Source organism: Triturus cristatus, chromosome 10, assembly GCF_964204655.1.
Source record: "Triturus cristatus chromosome 10, aTriCri1.1, whole genome shotgun sequence".
NCBI lineage: Eukaryota > Metazoa > Chordata > Amphibia > Caudata > Salamandridae > Triturus > Triturus cristatus.
Window position 1 is genome coordinate 887,555,204 of NC_140593.1, and position 19,075 is coordinate 887,574,278.

The 19,075-nt window shown below is 46.3% G+C and overlaps 1 protein-coding gene across 2 annotated transcripts in view; it reads right to left on the reverse strand.

Moving 5' to 3' along the window:
* LOC146796185 (uncharacterized) overlaps positions 1 to 19,075 on the reverse strand; it is a 307,863-nt gene that overhangs the window by 184,291 nt on the left and 104,497 nt on the right. For both annotated transcript variants that reach the window (XM_085628610.1, XM_085628611.1), the window contains exon 3: positions 7,865 to 7,963. In XM_085628610.1, the coding sequence (XP_085484736.1) occupies positions 7,865 to 7,963 (99 nt within the window). The remainder of the gene's footprint in view (positions 1 to 7,864; positions 7,964 to 19,075) is intronic.

Here is a 19,075-nt window from a genome sequence, read left to right on the forward strand (position 1 = left end):
TGAAATTCGCTGACTACCTCCAAATGCGAGAGCTTACCAGGAAAATTACATTTCCAGGCCTACACAATTCGGCCAACATAAGAATAAACGAACAGGCTTCTCATGAGCACAATGTGAACATTTCATTTAGGCCTTTAACATCAAGTTAATCACGCATGTTATAATGCTAGGCGTTGCAAACATCTACAATTATTACATTTTAAGCATAACTCATTATTTCTTCATGCAGTCTTCATCATGGTGCACATTCAAACTAAATGCTTTACATTTCACATAAGCTTTCAGTTAAGCAATTTGCAATAGACTAAAGATTACAATTCCGAATACAAGCACCATTCCATTTCTCCTTTGCATGGCACGAAATACTTCTCTATTTATACACTTGCACATTTTTGTTATTACAACACATTTCCACTTATCAGAATTAATGCAACAGAAGAATATATGTGGATGCGAACTATCCATGATTATGATGCATCCCTACAATTTCAGAGCACCATCGCGCTCCATTATGTTTAGCCTTTTTGTGGATGCTTCCATTTTTGTCACTAAAGCCATAAAAAATCAATGGGTATTTTAGCCCTGGAAGTAGGAAGAATAAAATAGGTGCAAATATGATTTGCATCCGTTTTAACACTAGTTCCATTTAGAAGCAGAAACAAATTACAATTGCTCTAGTTAGATTTGGGTTTTGACAGTGTAACTGTATGACAGACCTGTTGCTAACAATAAGAACATAGTAGGCTTTGTGTTCACCCCTATGAGCCATTTACTTGCTTCTACCTGCCTTTTTTAGCTGCTGTGTTGACATTTTGTTACTCACATCTTGGCTCAGCCTATTGGAGTACTTACCAGTCACCTAATGGTATTAGTCTAAGGGATGGAAGCCACCAATTCCACTTCAGTACCTTCATTAAACTGCATGAGGGACTACTTTACATCTGCAGCCCACTCGTTCTTCTTGAGAGACTACTTAGCATCTGCAGCCCACTCTTTCTTCACGAGAGACTACTTTACATCTGTAGCCCACTCTTTCTTCATGAGGGACTACTTTACATCTGTAGCCCACTCTTTCTTCATGAGGGACTACTTTATATCTGCAGCCCACTCAGGAGGATATTCTCAAGAACGTGTAATAATTACCTCAAAATTAGCTTAACGCAACTCTTCACATCGCAGTCTGTCACGTAAAAATCAAACGCGACGCAGAAAAATGAAAATCACGAACGCGAAAAAAGTTGCGATCCCCCAGGCTTCATGTGGGAAAATGCACTATAAAAGCATCGAAAAAAACACCCCAAAACCTAATCAAACTGCGTAGCACCATGGATGCACCCAGACCGAGTGCAGAGGACAAGCGGAACCCCACAAGCCCCACAGAGGACCAGCCAGGAACCCCGGGGTCGGGGTAGAGCAAAGCCCCACAGAGGACCAGCCAGGAACCCCGGGGTTGAGGTAGAGCAAGGAGAAGAGGAACAGGAAGATGGGGTTCAGTCCACAGGAAGACCGGATCATCGTCACGGAGGTGATAGAACACTACCAACAACTGTTCGTCACCTCCACTGCGTCATTGGCAACACAAATGGAAATATGGCAGTCCATCGTCCACAACGTGAATACAGTCGGAGAGATGAGGAGGTCAATGGAGGAGGTCAAGGGGCACTGGCATGATGTGCAAAGCCAAACCAAACAGAAACTCACTGCCAACAGGAAGGCAGCAAAGGCAACAGGCGGTGGGAATCTTGCGCCACAGGAGGAGCTGGATGAGCTGGAGGAAATGGTGGCCAAAGTCATCAGTGTGGAGACGGTGCAAGGAGTCGGGAGCCCAGACACAGCTCAACATGACCTGACCCAACAGCAACAGGGTGAGTAATGACCAGGGACTGGGAAGACGGAGGGAGATGGGCACAATGGCACACATGCACAATCAAGTGTAGTACACTGCACACCCACAATGATTGTGGAACATGTCCCTGACACCCTTGGCACACTGCAACACACATAGAAACACCAAGTAGGCCCCCGTCCACTATGTGTACAAAGGGGCTCCCCTCCCAATCATCAATCCCACAACCTACCAATGCACATGTGCTGAATTCAGCAAAGCCGCGGCTCTGTGAGCCACACTGACAATGCAAGTGACACTGCATGACCGATAGCATGGCTGCAGCCAAAATACAGGACATGTCACACGACACTGAGGTGGCCCAGTGTGGACCACATCCTCAAAGTAGCAGGTCACACTCTGACACATCCACATGCACATACACTCCCTGACGTCAACAACGCATCTGCAGACAAAAAATGCACAAGAGTACAAAATCCATCCAAGAGCACAAATGTCCCAAGTTGTTCACATCTCAGCACCTGAAAAGCACACAAAGTCAAAGGCACACCGCCTCAAAGGGGTAAGGGGACGCAAAATCAGAGTTGCAGGGGCGACTCTATCACAATTCAGCACACACACATAGCAATCACAGCACATCAACACTGTCGACAATGTGGTACAAAGTGCAACACTCACACCACAGGACAGAGGACACAACTGGTGTAGAAACTGGTCAATCACATCTGGCATTGCATAAAACTGTGAGAAGATAATGTACGAGTACAACCGCATATCGGTCATGTAGTCGAAATGTCCACTGTCTCCCATCAAATAGCCAGGTGCTCCAAAACAGTCACAGAGTACATTGGCATGTTGTCTGTCTGTGAACATGTACAATGCGTCAACATACATGAGAAACACTGTTTACCTGCATCTCCCATTTACCTTGCAGAGGGACAATCAACCAACACCACCTGCAGAGCAGACCAGACATACCTTCAGTGATGATGAAGAGGACACCCTGGTCATCTGCACCTACACCCTCCATAGTATCATTGACAGCCTCCGCACCCCAGCTCCAGGAGCAGGGCAGCCCAGCTGCATCGAGGTGACCCCACCCCCTGCACACACCACACAGCAGGAAGCACACACCATTACGGCTGGCTCACAGGACCCCCGACCAACACATGGCATTTCAACGCCGTGTGTTAGGATGCCAGAAGAAGATGGCTGATCAGCTGCGTGTAGGGTTCAACCTCTTAGATGCCATAAGTGGGTGTCTAAGTCCCATCAGGGACCACTTACAGTCCCTAATGGACACCCACTGTCCGCTTCATACTCTCCAACAATCCTTGGCCGACCTCGCTGGAGCCATTACTCGGATTCAAGAACTGTCTTGTCAGTCAGGCTCCAGCGGTGACAGCACAGAGTTGCCACAGATGCGGAGGACAATGGAGACCATGGAGCCGATGCAGACTGGAAGTATGGCTGCCATGGCTGAACACCAGAGAGATGTAGCTGGGATCTTCCACGTCCTGCAGATCCTCTTCTTGCCATTGCTACCACAGTGCCTGTCCCAGATGACTGCTGTAGGAACTTCGACACACACATCTCCACCTCCTGATGTGTCATTAGCACACAGTGTTGCTGCCCTACCACCTTCGCCCCCTGATGTGTCAGTGGGACACAGTGATGCAGCCATAACACCACCACACACACCTGACACTCCGGACACCGAAGACGTATCAGAGGAGTAAGAAGTGGATGGTAATGACTGTGTGAGGAATAAGGTAGTAGCATCCATCCCCGCCATATCGCCTGTACCTGCCTGGTTCAGGCCTCTGCATCATGGCCTGGAAAAACATCTCCACTGCCCCCTGAACGACTCTGCGACATTCACCTGGACCCCGACATGGACTGCCATATCTGCTGTGGTTACCAATGACACAGAAATGCGGCTGCAGACTGAATTCTTCCTCATCCAATTAACTGTTCATTCCCCCGAGTACTCTGGTTGGCCCACCACTGGGCAACCATGTAATGTGGGCTTGGCATGGCCATGTACTGCTCCTGCTCCGACATCCCACAGAATGTGAATTAAATATTCGAAATCACACAGATGTGTCATGTCTATGTTCACTCAAGTATGAAAGTATGGATGTATGTAGGGACATTGATTGCACTCAAAGATACACCCTGGTACATTACATCAAGGCGCATGTTTGACCCTGACCCACATGGCCAATTATATGACTGTGAAGGTGTGAACTAACTGTGGCCTCATTGCACATGAACAACAATCTCGCAACCCCCTAACATAGCCCCACATCCATGTGTTAATTGGGGCTGTATGTCGAAATGTCAAATTCGTTAGCAGGCCTGAAGTAGTGTCCCCCATCACAATTGGCAACAGAACATCTCTTCACATTACCTACTCACACACATCTGTGTAGACACAGCCTGTATTGATGGTTAGCATTGATCCACATGGTAAGAAGTTGGACACCATACTCACATTGCTGAAGACACATAAGAGCACAGGTCTACCAGCAACTATCCCAACCACAATGTCTGGTTCACAGAGGTAGAGCTGCCAATAGGGACTCACCCCTAATGTACATGCGGCAGTCTGTCTCTCCCTGTGTACGGTCAAGGCACATGAGGCACAAGATATGTCATACTCATCGACACTCATCACAGTTGTACACTGGTGAAGTTGCGTAGACTTTATTAGCATGTGCGTGTCAGTACGGGCAAGGCAAGGGCGACAACATGCAGACAAATGCTGAAGTCTCTTTCAGGCAGCATGCAAACATGTCGAGGTGCAAGAAATGGGGATGCAAAAATTAACACAAATCATTCCAGATGGCAATGGACTCAGTCAACCTTGCCTTGCTGGATGAGTCATGTGATGTTTGGCGTCTGCTCATTGCCCTGTGTCAGGGGACACGACTCACAGTCCACGAGATCTGTATAGTACTGTACCACCGGACTGCACCGACTGTCTGCTCTGCTGACAGTGAGCAGGTGAAAGGGTCCAACAAGGTCACATGTCGTGCTACATTGCCATGTGTGTAGTTTCCCTTCAGCAGTATGCCAGATTTCGGAAAGTTGCCAAACGACGCTGGGCAGCTACACCCATGGGACTGCATCACCTTGCACAAGTGTGTAACAACACACGTAGGTGCACGCACATGCATTCTGAGTCAGGGCGAATGCAGACATTTCCACTGTTGTGGTGGGATATGTGACCATTCCTCCAAGATGCAACAAGGTGTTGGGACCTGTGCTCTGGGTGTCAATCAGCTGTGGCTGCAGGAACGTAGTTACTCGTCCATGAATGCGAGCGCAGCTTCATGGGCAATCAGTTCCAGAAGTACGTCGTTCTCGTGTTCAACGAACACGAGGGTGAGCCAATCCATTAAATGATCCGGACAGATGTGCTCCGTCCATGCAGTTTCACCAATCCGCAACACAGCCCAATAGGGGAGCACCTCGATGTGGTCACTGCACACAATGACTTGTGCAATCTCCCATCCACTGCTGCCGGTGCAGATACCACACATCTGGATGGGTATCCCTGTTGCTCTCCTGTTCGTGGGCCAACAGGGGGTGCACACACAAGTCATAATCCAGTTCAGCTACCGTTGTGTTGGATAGGCAGACCTCCATGTGCCACTCGAATGTGCATGTTCGACAGTGGAACCAGGGCTGGACGCATTTGATGTATGCAAGCCAGAAACTCAGACGGTAACTGATTCGCAACACTGCCAGTGGCACTGATCCCAACAGATGCAGCATTCGTGCATGGTACAGATCCACGTGACAGGAGTTGTGCATGTGCCCGGAATAGGCTGCCATTACGTTTGTTGTTCTCGTAGCACCGGCACTCCTCAGACCGGCGGCAGTTCTGTGGACGATATGCCACAGCTCGGAGCAATGAGTCGTATGTGTGTGCAACGTTTGGACGTATGTGTTTTTGTTGCCTATGTGTCAAGGGCATCCAATGCAGGTGTACCTCAAGAGGGGACAAGTGTGTGGCCACATTTGTCTTTCATTCGCGCAGTTCGTGGTGTGGGAGTCATCAGAGGCTGGTATGGTATCTCACTCAGGGGGTGCCGGGTGCATTGAAAACCAAGGTCAGAGATTCGGCTATCCTTCCGCCTTGTGTATTAAGGCAAAGGAGCTTTCATACCTAATTTTAGTCTGACTACTGCTTGCATTTCTGAAATGTGATGTGGCCTTCGCGCTGAACTTGATGCCAGGCCTTAGATTTAGGGTGCACCAATTGCGAAGCACACGCAACAGTTGGCATGTATGAGCCAAGGGCCCAATTGGCCTTGCGCTCCTTGTTTAGTCTCTCTCTTTATCTCTCTTTCTTTCTTTCCCTTTCTCCCTCTCTCCCTCTCTCTCTCTCTCTCTCTCACTCGCTTCTCTCTCTCTTTCTGTCATTTGATGAGTGACTGACACACCTTCCTATCTTGGATATTGTCTTGCAGGCTGTCACTTACAGTTTGTCCAGGGATGACCTGCCATGACTCTTCCAAATAGTTGTTTGGCGACAGATTTGATTGTGATATTTTGTTTGAACTTTCAATGGTGAATGGATGATTCTGCTTTTTCTGTACTCACATGAATGTTTATTGTTGTAATTGTGCAACGGCAGGCGAATGATTTGGTTCATGATTTTGTGACGTTGATGTGCAATCTTTTGGTGCGCGGGAGGTGGGGGTGTCTGGGTTAGGGCCCCGGGAGGGGAAAGGGGTGGGGGTGGTGGCAGTGGGTGTTGTGGCCCTCTTGGGTGTCCGAGCTGCATGATCGTTGGCTCCATGGATATCTGTTGTTCTTCAGGTGTGGCTCTGAGCTGGGCTCCCTTTTCTGGTGTAGGTTGTAGTCCGACTTTACACCAGGAGAGAGCAGGTGTAAAGTTCCTGCTGCTAACGCACCTTATTGCGTGTTTTGTGATCTTATCGCTGATCTGGCTGGTCGTTGAGAATGTTGTGACGTGGTGATGTCGCAGCTTTTCGCACGGGAACGCCTACTCTTCATCTCATTAGCGTTAGTTGCCGGGGCCATCTGTGGCGATGTTTTTTGCGGCTGATATCGCAGGTAAACTGGTGATATGGGCTGTTGGCACCAGCTTGTGAATGGGGCGATAAATTTATCACGACTTTGGCTGTGATAAAGTGCCGATAACTCGGCAATAAGTCCTTGAGAATATGCCCCTCAGTCTTCTATTGGCTCTCTATTGTGTGTCTCACTCTGTTTTCTCCAGCTCCTTCTCCTTCCCCAGTGCGATTCTGGTAATTTAATTCTAACCTGCTACTCTCTTTCGTCCTAACCTCCAACCCTGCCTCTCTTTTTCCATGTATTACTCCTCACTCAGCCCTCTCTACCTCTTATTCATCCCTCTTTCCCTCTGTCCTTCTTCTCGCCCATCATGAGACTCTCACACCCCTCCTTTCCCTTCCTCTTTCCCTGTGTGCTTCCTGTCAACTACTACAAAACCATCAGCCAGCCACCCTCTTACCTTTCTTTGACCCATTCCCTCTTATTTTTGGGCATTTAGCCTGTTTGTGGTTTAAAGCTGCTAGTCCATAATTCTTAATTCCTGCTTCATAGAAACTAAAAACCGTCTCTACTGAAATGTACCTTTCCCTCAAGACAGTCCTATTTTTGCTTCTTTGGTAAAAGAAGGTTGGGTGAGAAGAAAATTTGATTATAGTCCTTCGTTAATTTGCATATTACAGAAACTCATCATGAAAAACGATGATGAAGGCTTCCTTTGAATCAGCCTTTATTTTAAATAGAAACCAAACTGGACTGTTTTTAAAGACAAGGGAGCATTCAATATTTTTGCCTTTTTGCGTTTTTGCTTTGTTTTCAAGGCCAGTTTTTTGTGCTTTTAGTAGGTGGTAATCTTTTGTTAAAAAAACTCGTGAAAGTGGTAGGAATACCGGCAAAGCCAAACCATTAGAAAACATGTCAATCACAAAATACAATACTAAAAATAGATGCATTAATTAGAGAAATTACCTGACTTTCATCCTTCTTTGCAATGCAAGTCATTTTTTGCCTTTTTGGGCTATCTTCCAGATTTTCAGAAGTAAAACAGGCTTGGCAGCGGTACATTTTCTGAGGCAGGGAGAAAAACAAAAAGGAAACATTGGCTAACATTGTGAGACAACATTTCAGCGTACAACAGCCACTTCCTGTAGATAGGGTTGGCATCTTTCTCAGAAAAAAATACGGCCATTGTTCACGTTTTGAGTCTGCAAAGGCCTAGACATGATTCTTACATTGAACTGTATATGAAATCGTTTGCATTAATTTTTAACAGGGCCTTTCTGGCTTTGTCTACTTTAATCAAAAGTTAGATGTCATTAGGGCAGCTGTAGAATGTTTTAAAAGTGTATTCTTCTAACCTTCACTCTTTACAGTATGTACTGATGAGCTGAAGAATCCCATCAAATCAGTAAGGTTTCACACATTCTCAGACAAACATATAATGCTTACAAACGACTATTTAACTGTTATTTTTAAAATGTATGTACACTAGTAATACTTCTAGACTAAATTGATTAGAATAAATAACAACTGTTATGAGGCTACTCTTGATCTCAATTAACCCATATACCTCAAACCTCACAATCATAGTATTCAACCATATACTCAACGTAAATATAACCACAACGCCCTCAATGTAATGACACGTCTTAAAAACCTACACACCATTTAAAAAAAAAAAATTATTGTAATTTTTCACAAATAATTGCCACAGTATCCATAGTGCGTAACATGTAGAGTAGGTATTCAGCATATGGTACAGCAGTGGCAGGCAAGGCAACAACAACCAAATAACAATGCAGGTATATGCAAGAAAGAATAAAGGCAAAAAAAGAGGATACATTTGTCATAGTATGCTAGCGAGCAGAGCATCCATCTCAACTATAAGGGCGCTTCAGTTCATGGTGGAGTAGCAAATAGGCGCGGAGTGGCTGCCAGATATTCTTGGGCCTGGATGCAAGAGGCAAAAGCGTGGCATACACGTCACTAGTAGTGTCGCAGAACAGTAAATGTCTCATCCAGGCTTTCACTGTCGGCGATGTGGAGCCACCCCAATGTAGGGAAATCTGTGTCTTGGACAGCAGTAGGGCAGTAGCAGTAGAGTGTCAGATCCCAGCCCCTAAAGGGGGGGGGACATACCCCAGCACAGCAAGTAATGAAGAGGGAGGGGGTTAATTCAGTCTCTCCATTAATGATAAATGCCTGAAAATTGCCTCCCAGTACGTCAGAACGGGGGGCCAGTTGATATCTGACAACAATTGGGCCTGTGCGGGACCATCCTAGCAAGGAGCATGGGGGTAACATAGGGTCTATGTAAGTATTTGAAATGAAGAAGTTTGTGTTTGTAACTGCTAGATATATAGTGGGTCTGTTCACAGCAATATGCCCACGTCTTGTCCTCGTCAAGGGGTGACCCAGATCTCGTTCCCACGCCGGCCGCACCCCTCCCCCACACTTCGGGATGGAGTGTCTGAGCAAGGCGAGAGATCAGATGTGTGCTGTCAGGTGATGTGATCATTGTGGATAAGGGAGAAAATTACGGCTGTTCCACGGTTGAGGGCTGCATTGCGGTGACCATTGAGGTCCGCGTCCTGTGCAAAAGAAATTTGTCTAGTGTGGATACGTCGTATACTTCTACCGTATCCGAAACTGAGCATATTTGGCCATCGCCGTAGATAGCACTTGGGAGGCATTTACTTTTATATAGCGTCAGTATCTCCTTAATATGTTTTTGGCCTATTTTGCTCGTAAATCAAAAGATTGATTTTATGGCTCTCAAAAATGTATTTTGGAGATATTTATTTGTATTTTCCAGCACCCTGATGCAGTAATTTGTACTCCTAGGTATAAAAACATTTGGATGTCAGCTAGTGTCTCTCCCCTTATATGGTTTGTCATCTTTTTTGCTCTTTCTTTTCCACTCACCATGATGACTGTTTTCTCTAGGTTGACTTTCATATATTTGTTTTCAATAAAGGTTACTAAGTTATCAATCAGGAGCTGGAGCCCATTTGCTGGTCTAGATAAAATAACAGCATCTTCTGCATATATTAAAGTTGGAACTGGGCGAGATCTAACCATGGGGGCACCAGCCTTCACTTTTTGTAAACACTCATCCACCCCATTTATATAGAGTGAAAAAAGCAGAGGAGCAAGGACACACCCTGTCCGATTCCCAGAGCAACCTTAAATCTTTTGGTACATTCCCCCTTCGGTCCATAGCATAACCGTGCAGTGAGGTAGGGGTACCATTGGGACAGATAAATAGTAATACCCATGGAGGCACCCATATCCGAGAGAATTTTCCATCATTTATTATGATTTACCAAATCGAATGCACTTCTTAAGTCTGAGAAGCATAAGTAAACATGTCTCTCTTTTACAACTGTGTATTTGTTAATAAGCTGATATAAGTTAACACATTGTTCTATTGTACCAATGTCTCTCCTGAACCTGTACTGTATGTTAGTGATATTATGTTTCTCCACCCATTGTTCCAACCTGTCCAAAAGGATTCTACCCATTAATTTGGCACTGGAGTCCAGGAGGAATATTGGGCGATAGCATCTCGGGTCCCCTCTGTGTCCTTTTTCTAAATATTGGGATAATTGTACTTTCCGTCCAGGAATCAGGAAGAAAACCCTTACCTGTTGCGTTACATTCTTGTATTAACAGAGGGGCCCATAGAGTCGCATGTGCCTTAAAGGTATCTATTGGGACCCCGTTGGGGCCCGAGGCCTTTCCGCTAGCAGCTTTATATAGGGCATTAATGACCTCATCTAAACTTATAGCTGGGATATCTACAGCATCAGTAGAATATACGGTTGAGGTAGGCAGCTCTATAGGGCAGTTGTTGGGATGTAAAATTGTGTAAAAATGTTCTATCCAGTCCCCTTGTTGTACAAATACCTCTACCCATGGATCCTCTCTATCTTTCAGGAATGGCTGGTTTATTATTTTCCAAAAAAGGGAATTATCCTTTAATTCTGTGGAGTGTACTAAATCGTCCCAGATCTTATCTTTCGTCTCCCTTTTCCTTTTATCTAGGGCGATTTTGTACATAACTCTCAATCTACCTCTTTTCTCCCTGTCTCCTGGTGCATCCAGTAAGGCTTTCCTCAGTTTTCTATTGGCCTCGGAACAGTCCTTGTCGAACCATCACCGCCTTTTATTTCCTTTGCTTCTAGTGGGGTATCTTAATTTCTCCAAGATTTCTGCCATTATTTTACAAAATGCTACCATAATACACAGTGGTAAGGACTTCCAATCCATTCATATATTAAGGTCTCTAACATTTTCTGCCATAATTTCCCCTGTAATGGTAATACCATCTATATTCGCAATTTTTAAACTGATGTAATTTCTTCCCAGTACATGTTCCTATACAGCCCTGGTTCTCCTCCCTCCACACAACATCTTTTGTTGAACATTGGCGGGTCAGGTAAGACATGGATGGTAATTTTACTTTTCTGGGATAGCAATAGAGGGGTGGGTGCAGGCTTTGGTGTGCAGCACGCACAACCAGTATCCTTTCTACTGCTACCGGTAATTTGTGGGTGCAGTAAAACTTCTGGCCAGTGAGGGGTAGCAACATGCTTGGCCCATATATTCTACAGGAGCGGCTTGCCGAGGCTCACTTGTCCATCTGGCAGTCCTGTGAGAGCTGATGCAAATGCTTTGGGGGGATGGGCAGGGAGGCAAGGAACACCTTTGGAGGCTGCAAACAAGGGAGTAGGCAGAAAAATAAGATGCACCCCACTTTGAACCAAAGATCTAATGGCACAAAGAAAGCGTAGCAAGTTAGCCCGACCCTCCCTGGAAGAGTTCCATTGTCTCTTCAAGCCAAATATCAATCCATGCATCCTCTCAACCTTCCATCTACCCGCTGATATCCACCATTTCACCTTTATAGTCTGTCGTCCATTCAGTCTTTCTTCCCTCATTCAGTCTTTAATCATTCCATCCATCTTCCCATCCATTCGTCCATCAATCCATCCATCCATCATTTCACCCATCCCTTCACCTGTCTGCCCTATCACCCATCATTTCACCCATACACCCATTGTCTCACCCATTCACCCTTTCACTCACCCTTTCACTTATCCGTGCACCCTTTTACCCATCCTTTCACTCACCCATGCATCCTTTCACCCATCCTTTCATTCACACATGCATCCTTCCAACCATCCACCCTTTCACCCATGCTTTCACTCACACATGCATCAATTCACTCAACCTTCATTTTAACCTTCCATTCTTCTTTCCCTTTTCCTATCAACCCATCTTTCTTTGGTTAATTATGAGCTTTTGTCTGCCGAGTTGTAGACAGGAGAGACCCATAAAAAAAAACATGCCTGCGGTAGCTGCTAAAGCAGGGGAGGTACACAATGCCCTGGCTGGAAATCTCTATCCAGGAAAGGCTGAGTACCTCAGTCTCACTGATCTGGCGCAGAAAAGCAGGGACAAAGCCTAGCCAGTGAGATTTGGGGGGTGTGAATCCCAAATGTCTCAATTAAAACATCAGTGGGCTGCAGGGTGGAGTGATGAGATGACCAAGGTTCAGGATGGATGATTTCCATGTAGATCAAGGTCAGTACTGATTTACATTAGGTAAGCCTCTGTCTACAGTGACACGTGGGTGAAAAATGATGGGTTAGAATGCTAAACCGAGCGATTGTAACTGGTTGGTCTATTTGCAAGAATTCATCCCATCACCTTTTGGGTGTTTGATTGCCAGTAATGATGCCTGTAAAGTTGAGACTGGAATAGCTTTCCAAGCCTACTATTGCCACTCTTTGTGAATTCCAAATAGTAGCAAATTTTGCACCCATCCAAAGAGTACTTTTATAGGAGCAGATTTACTACTTTTATGAAACCGGTCACTATATATACATATATAAATTTAAGATCCCAATCCAAAAAGTTAAAACCTCTTGGTGAAACGAGAATGACGAGAAAAACTGACAGACATTGCAGATCCAACTCACAGGCCAGAGAATCAACTACCAAACAAAGAATGCATTTGAGGGATATAACACCCCAAGCATCCCTGATAAAGATACATCTCTGCCTGTCCCACCTGGGCCTGGTTGTTCTTCCAGAGAACTCATGACTACGGTCATGTACAACAGAACGTATTGGAGGCACTGCCATGGGATCACTTATTGTAAATGTATTTTCACTGCACACACTTTTATTAATCTCTGCTACAACAAGCCTTGTTGGTGGAGTTGTCAATTTGAGCCATGTGGGAAGGCCAATATTCGAGTGTGCTGAGTGAGATGAGTCATGGATCTAGCTTGGCTCCATGAGTCTGTGCACAAGCCGAGCAAAGAAAACAATTTGAATGTATATCAACAAACATAATGGAATAATATGATACAATCTCTTCAAACTTTTTAAAAAAAGTGTATTTCTTTAACATACTGAAGTATTTCACCGTAGTACATCAGTTTATATCACTGCAGAGACAGACATTTGTTAGAAATCATCAATTTTACAAACATTCTTGGCTCACCACCCCAACAACAATGCCATTAGTGACCTAAAAAGTAAGTCAGTAGTCATGTAAACCCCTGAAGTGTCCTGGATTCTTGTTATACTTGTAGAAACATTACAGTCCATTAAATAAATATAAGAGGTGCTTGTACAGAGCACATCCTGAACTCAAGTATTTAAAAGTGAGTTCATATGTGATAATAAAGAAAGAAAAAATCCGATACAGAGAGAGATGACCCGACTCAGGGCCTCCAGACCTAAGTACCAAGCCAAGAATGCATTTATTTTGGGTGGTGTCATCACAAACGCCACCCCTGAAGCTACGCCTTTGCAGAGAAGCTTAAGCCATGCTTCCCCTCCTTCTTTATAGCTCTGGTCTGACAATGGACTCAGATCAGTTAATTCCCTTGGGGTAGAGGCAGAGTTGGAGAGCTCTTCTCTCTTGTGCAATCAGACTCTCTCCCCTCACTTCTCCTTTCACCTCGCTGGGGGCAGGTAGCAGCTGCAGTGAAGCATGTGAGTGAGTTTGGGCTGGTGTGTGCCGGGGTGCTGGGATAAGCATCAATGGCTCATCAGCTGAGTAAAGTAGCCCAACAGCATTGCTCACAACCTCCAGGGCTGACCCATTGTGAGCCTGCTGCAAAGCACAGAGAACCTTGATTTCACTGGGAAGCATGAAGGGAGTGTTCCAATGCTTTGGTCACCTCCTAGGGCAGGCTTTGCCATGTCACACCTTCTGCTCCCAATTCGCAATCGCCTGGCTGCCACAGTGTTAGGTAGGGGCGTAGCTTCAGGTGGGGGTGGGGGGTTTGGGATTTTACACCCTTCTAAAAAATATTCTGTAGTAAATAGTTGGGTTCAAGTGCTTTCAGTCGGGTATGATGAAGTGTCTGTCGGATTTAACCTGTGATTTTTACATGCCCATCTCTGTTTTGAAGTCCTTAAAAATTATGATTAGCGTTAAAAAGGTTGTGTTTTAAGTGCTCCTAACAAACAGCCCTCGGCTCTGTTTCCACTGCCCCTAAAGTCCCCTTTATGTTGTGCTTCTCATATAATGTTCTTTAACAAAATATCTCTGTGTGATTGTTAAAAAACCTGAAGCTCACCCCTCCGTAATCTTATTGACCGAGCTACGCCCCTGGCATTCGGTAAGTTGTTATAGTGGCTGTGCAACAGCTAGTGTGGGCCTCCTTACAGATTGTAATAGGCCACCACACATAGTAAAGGATGACACAGACAACAGTGGTATGGGTATACAACTGACCACAAGCATGTGTGCCTATCAGGGTCACCTGACTTGGCATGCCTGTGATGGATGGGTGTGAGATAGGCAGGGACATAGCTTCAGGGGGGTGTTTTGGGTGTCACACCCCCTAAAAAATGAATAAATTTATTTTCTAGTAAGTAGTTGGGTACAGGTGCTTTCAGTCAGGTATGGTGAGGTGTCTGTCTGTGAGGTGTCTGTCGGATTTCACTAGGAATTTTTCCATACCGCAGAAAAAAACGCACACACATTCTCGCCCTTTCTGTTTTGAAAGTGTTCAAAACTGTTTGTGAATGTACAAAATACTGTGTTTTCCATCTCTTCCTGCCCCTACTAATCTGTATTCCTCTCACCTTCCATTATAAGCTCCTGTCATGGACCCTACCTCCTGGTAAATTCGGACTCTGGCATAGGCATAGCGGGGCCTAGGCTGCGGCATGCAGGCACTGCCACAGAAAGATGCCACGGGTCAGTAGGGTACTAGTGGGGTCTAACCTCAAGCAGTCAGCCCTCCTTTATTTAAATCTCTGGCTTCACCCGGCCATCGGTGTGCGTGCAACACGTAACATGCGGATAGGAGCCGGGTGGCTCACTATATCCCACTGAACCTTTTAACAGAACAAACATAAAAAGAAAATCACAACAGACATAAAACAAAAAAAAACAGGTAAGACATATATTCGAGGCAGTCTCTTCTGGGATCTCCATCTTTCAGAGATCAGCACATAAAATCTCGGAGTCTCTTGACTCGGCTGGGGCTCAGCCCATAAGGGTGGCCCCAGGTGCGGTTCTCAGTAGGGGACAGATCCTGACCTTCACTCTCGGGTTCCTTTGTGTTCGGGATGTGCCCCTCACTCGAGCACCGGCCTCCCAGCATGCTTGCTCCTTTCCACCTTTGTGCGACGTTTGTCCCACTGATATTAGACTTGTAGGTTTTATCATCCTCTTCAGTCCTGTCATAAGGCTCCCATGGAACCTTCCAGAACCCCGACACATTTCTGGACACCTCTGCCGTCCCTTACCTCGCTGTCACCATTGTGCTATGAACTCTCACCACCCTCCAAGCTTCTCTCTCGCAGGGGGTCCAAAATTCCCAACCAGGATCTCAGTCCAGGATGATCACTTGGTCGCCCTCCTGTATGGTGGCTTCAGCAGCTCTCCTTACACAACTGTCCCTATCATTACTGCTTCTTCGTTTCTCCTGGGCTGCCTGTGCATCCAGAACTGGGAGTTTCCAGCTCAGGCTATTAGGCAACAGGTTCTGTGTTGGCCGCTTTATCAGTAGATCGCTTGGTGCATACCCTGTAGTACTGTGAGGAGTTGGCCTGTGAGCCCTTAGAATCTAATGCAAACAGCCCTTCAGGCCTTCCCCTTTGTTCAAACCGATATGGAGGGCTTCTCATGAACCTCTCTACTTCCCCATTAGCTTGATGCCACTGAGGTGTGTTGCGGCGGTGTCGAACGTTGAGGTGTTGCAAATACTCCTTGAACTTGTAGCTTTGAATCGGGGGCCCATTGTCAGTTTTAATTTCATTAGGTAGCACCAGTACTGCAAATGTCCTTTCCAGCGCTGGTTTTCACACACTCAAATGTGGTAGAGCGCACCAGTTCGAAGACAGGGAATTTGGTGTGGCTGTCCATCAAGACAGGGGTCAGCTGACTGTCTGGGAAACTTCTGAAGTCCATGCTTATGGAGGACCACATCTTGGCACAGGGAGCCTCCATCATCATGGGCGCTACTGGGGGGTCCTCTTTGTGGGGAAACACTACCCGACTCCTTCTTCACTCTGGCTGAACTCATCTTGGCAACTCCACAGCTGAGTTAGAGTGTACTGTTCCTCTGGAGTGAGGTTCCCGCTTCATCCAGGAAGTTCCTCCAGTGGTGACTTTTAGTGCCTCCATGAACCTTTAAAGGCAGGGATCTGTCTGAGTGGCTTATGCAATTTCTTAGAGGGATAAGGCCCACGGGCATGCAGTTTCAACAACTATTCTCATGAAGTGCTCCACCCCAGAATCATCTTCCTGTGGGGGGCAGGGATCTGCTGCAAGGGGGTGGCGGGACAGGTAGTCAGGTGGTTTGTTTGTTCCTGGCCAGTAAATCACAGTGAATGAGTACTGTTGGAGCAGGACAGCCCACCTTTCTATTTGGGGAGGACCATTTCTGGCAGATACGGCGAACAGCAGTAGAAGTGGTTTGTGGTCCGTTGACACCTGGAAGCTGTGACCACACAAGTACAGATGAAAATGTTTGCACGCCCAACAGATCACTAGCACCTCCCTTTCAATTTGGGAAAAAAAAGGGGTTCCACCACCAAGAGTGATCTGATGGCATGTGTGATGGGTCTCACTGCTCTGCATCTGTAACACTACAGCGCTGAGCCCAACGGCGCTGGCATCAATGATAAGTTTAGTCTGGCATGCAGGATGGAAGTATGCCATTGTGTCATCATGGAAGAGTGCTTTCTTTATGTCCTTGGAAAATCTGTGGTGTCTGACAGGTCCATTCCCATGGGACCTCTTATTTTGTTAGAGACCTCAGGGGCTCAGAGAGTTTTGCCAGATTGGGAATGAATAGGCCACAGGAATTGTCCATTCCCAAGAAACTGCAAACCTCGACCGGGTTCCGAGAGATGGCAGCTGTGCAGCCGGCCTCTACTTTTTGTGGATCAACTTGCAGACCTTCCTTTGAAAACTTGTACCCGAAGAACTCAATGTCATTCGAGTAGAATAGGCACTTTTGACGGTGAAGCGTGAGGCCACACTAAGGTAGTTGCCACATGGTCACTCGAAACCTGGCATGCTGTTCCTCCAGGGTGGTAGAATAGATGAGGATGTAGTTGATATTTAACACCCCTATCAGTCCTGGCAGTGCCTTCCTTGTTGCTTCCTGAAAAACCTTCTCTGCCTACAAGACCCCAAAGCTGAGTCGTTTAAACCTTCACAGCCCTACGTGAGTGGGAAAGGTTGTGATGTATCTTCTAGGTTCCTCCAGGGTGAGCTGGTGATGGCCAGAGTTCAGATCCAGCCTGGAGAACCACTTTGCCCCGTTGAGGTTTCATCTATGGTTGGCATAAGGTGTTGTTCCCAGTGAATGGCCTTATTGGGCAACCTCATGTCGACACATAATCGGATTACTCTGGGCTATTTCAGTTTCAGAGCAATCACTAGTAGTGAAACCCATGGCGTGGGCCCAGTCACCTTTTCGATTACTCTATCTTGCTCCAACTGTTCCAGCTTACTTTTGATTTGGGGTTGCAGATGGAACGGCACCCTCCTGTGCCGTAAGGCTATGGGCCTCACAGATTTGTTGATGTGGAGTTTTACTTGTACTCCTTTTACAGAACCGAGTTCCTTGAAGAGTTCGGGTAACTCTTCCAACACGTCTCCGCGTGCGACTGGTGCACCTGTTTTGCAAAAAACACTAGTCCGCGGTCTTCTGCTGTATGACAGCCAAATAGTGATCCTTTGCTGTCCTTCTTTATGTTGAACTTGGCATGTGTCTTCATGTCCCCTGCTGTCACCACCACTTCGGTGGTCCAATTTAGAGGAATAGGGTCTATTCCCACATATGTGTAGATCCTTGTGTTGGTGGGACTTATCTTGGCCGGGGGGGGGGTTCAATTTCAAGAATTGAGCCTCTTCAATGACATTCACGGACATCATAGTATCGGTACGAGCTGTGATGGTGGCACCTACAACTGCAACTTGGCACATAGGGGGGCGGCCTTCGCTTGAAATTGCCCCTTCCAGTGAAAGATATGACAAACACGTCTTCGTCAACCTCGTCCTCGGGGTGCTCTCCTGTGGCCACTGGTGTGGGTGCTTTTTGCTCTTCTCTGTCCTCCAGCGACAGGTGTCAGATGTTTGCTGTTCTTCTTCCTTATTCGCTTGCACCGTAATTGGTAGTGGCAATGCAACATACCTTCACATAAGGGTTCTGACGCCTACACCTCAGGCATACTTTTCCTTGGACGGGACATCCTCTTACTGGGTGTCCAGCCAGGCCACAGATCCCACATACTTTCTCCTGTTGTTTGGCCACTCGAGCCCCTCTTGGTTTTGTCAGGCTCCACTGTACCGCCTCTTCTTGTCCCTTCTTTACTTATACTCCACTTGCTGTGTCAGCAGACGTTGAGCCACAGAGGAGGGCGGACGCCATTTTGTTGACTCTACTGTCAGCTAATTCATGAGATCTGGCCATTACCAAAATGTCATCCACCATGATTCCAGGTTGCCTCAGGATTAATTTCCGCAAGTTGGAGGAGCGGCATCCCTGAATGAGCTGAGCCTTTATCTCATCTTGTCTGTCGATTCCCCTCGCAGTTCCTCACCAGCCTGTGTAATCTCGCAAAGAAGGCGTTGACTGATTCACCTTCTGTCTGCCTCGCTTGTCTTAGCTTGAATCTCTAATAATCAGG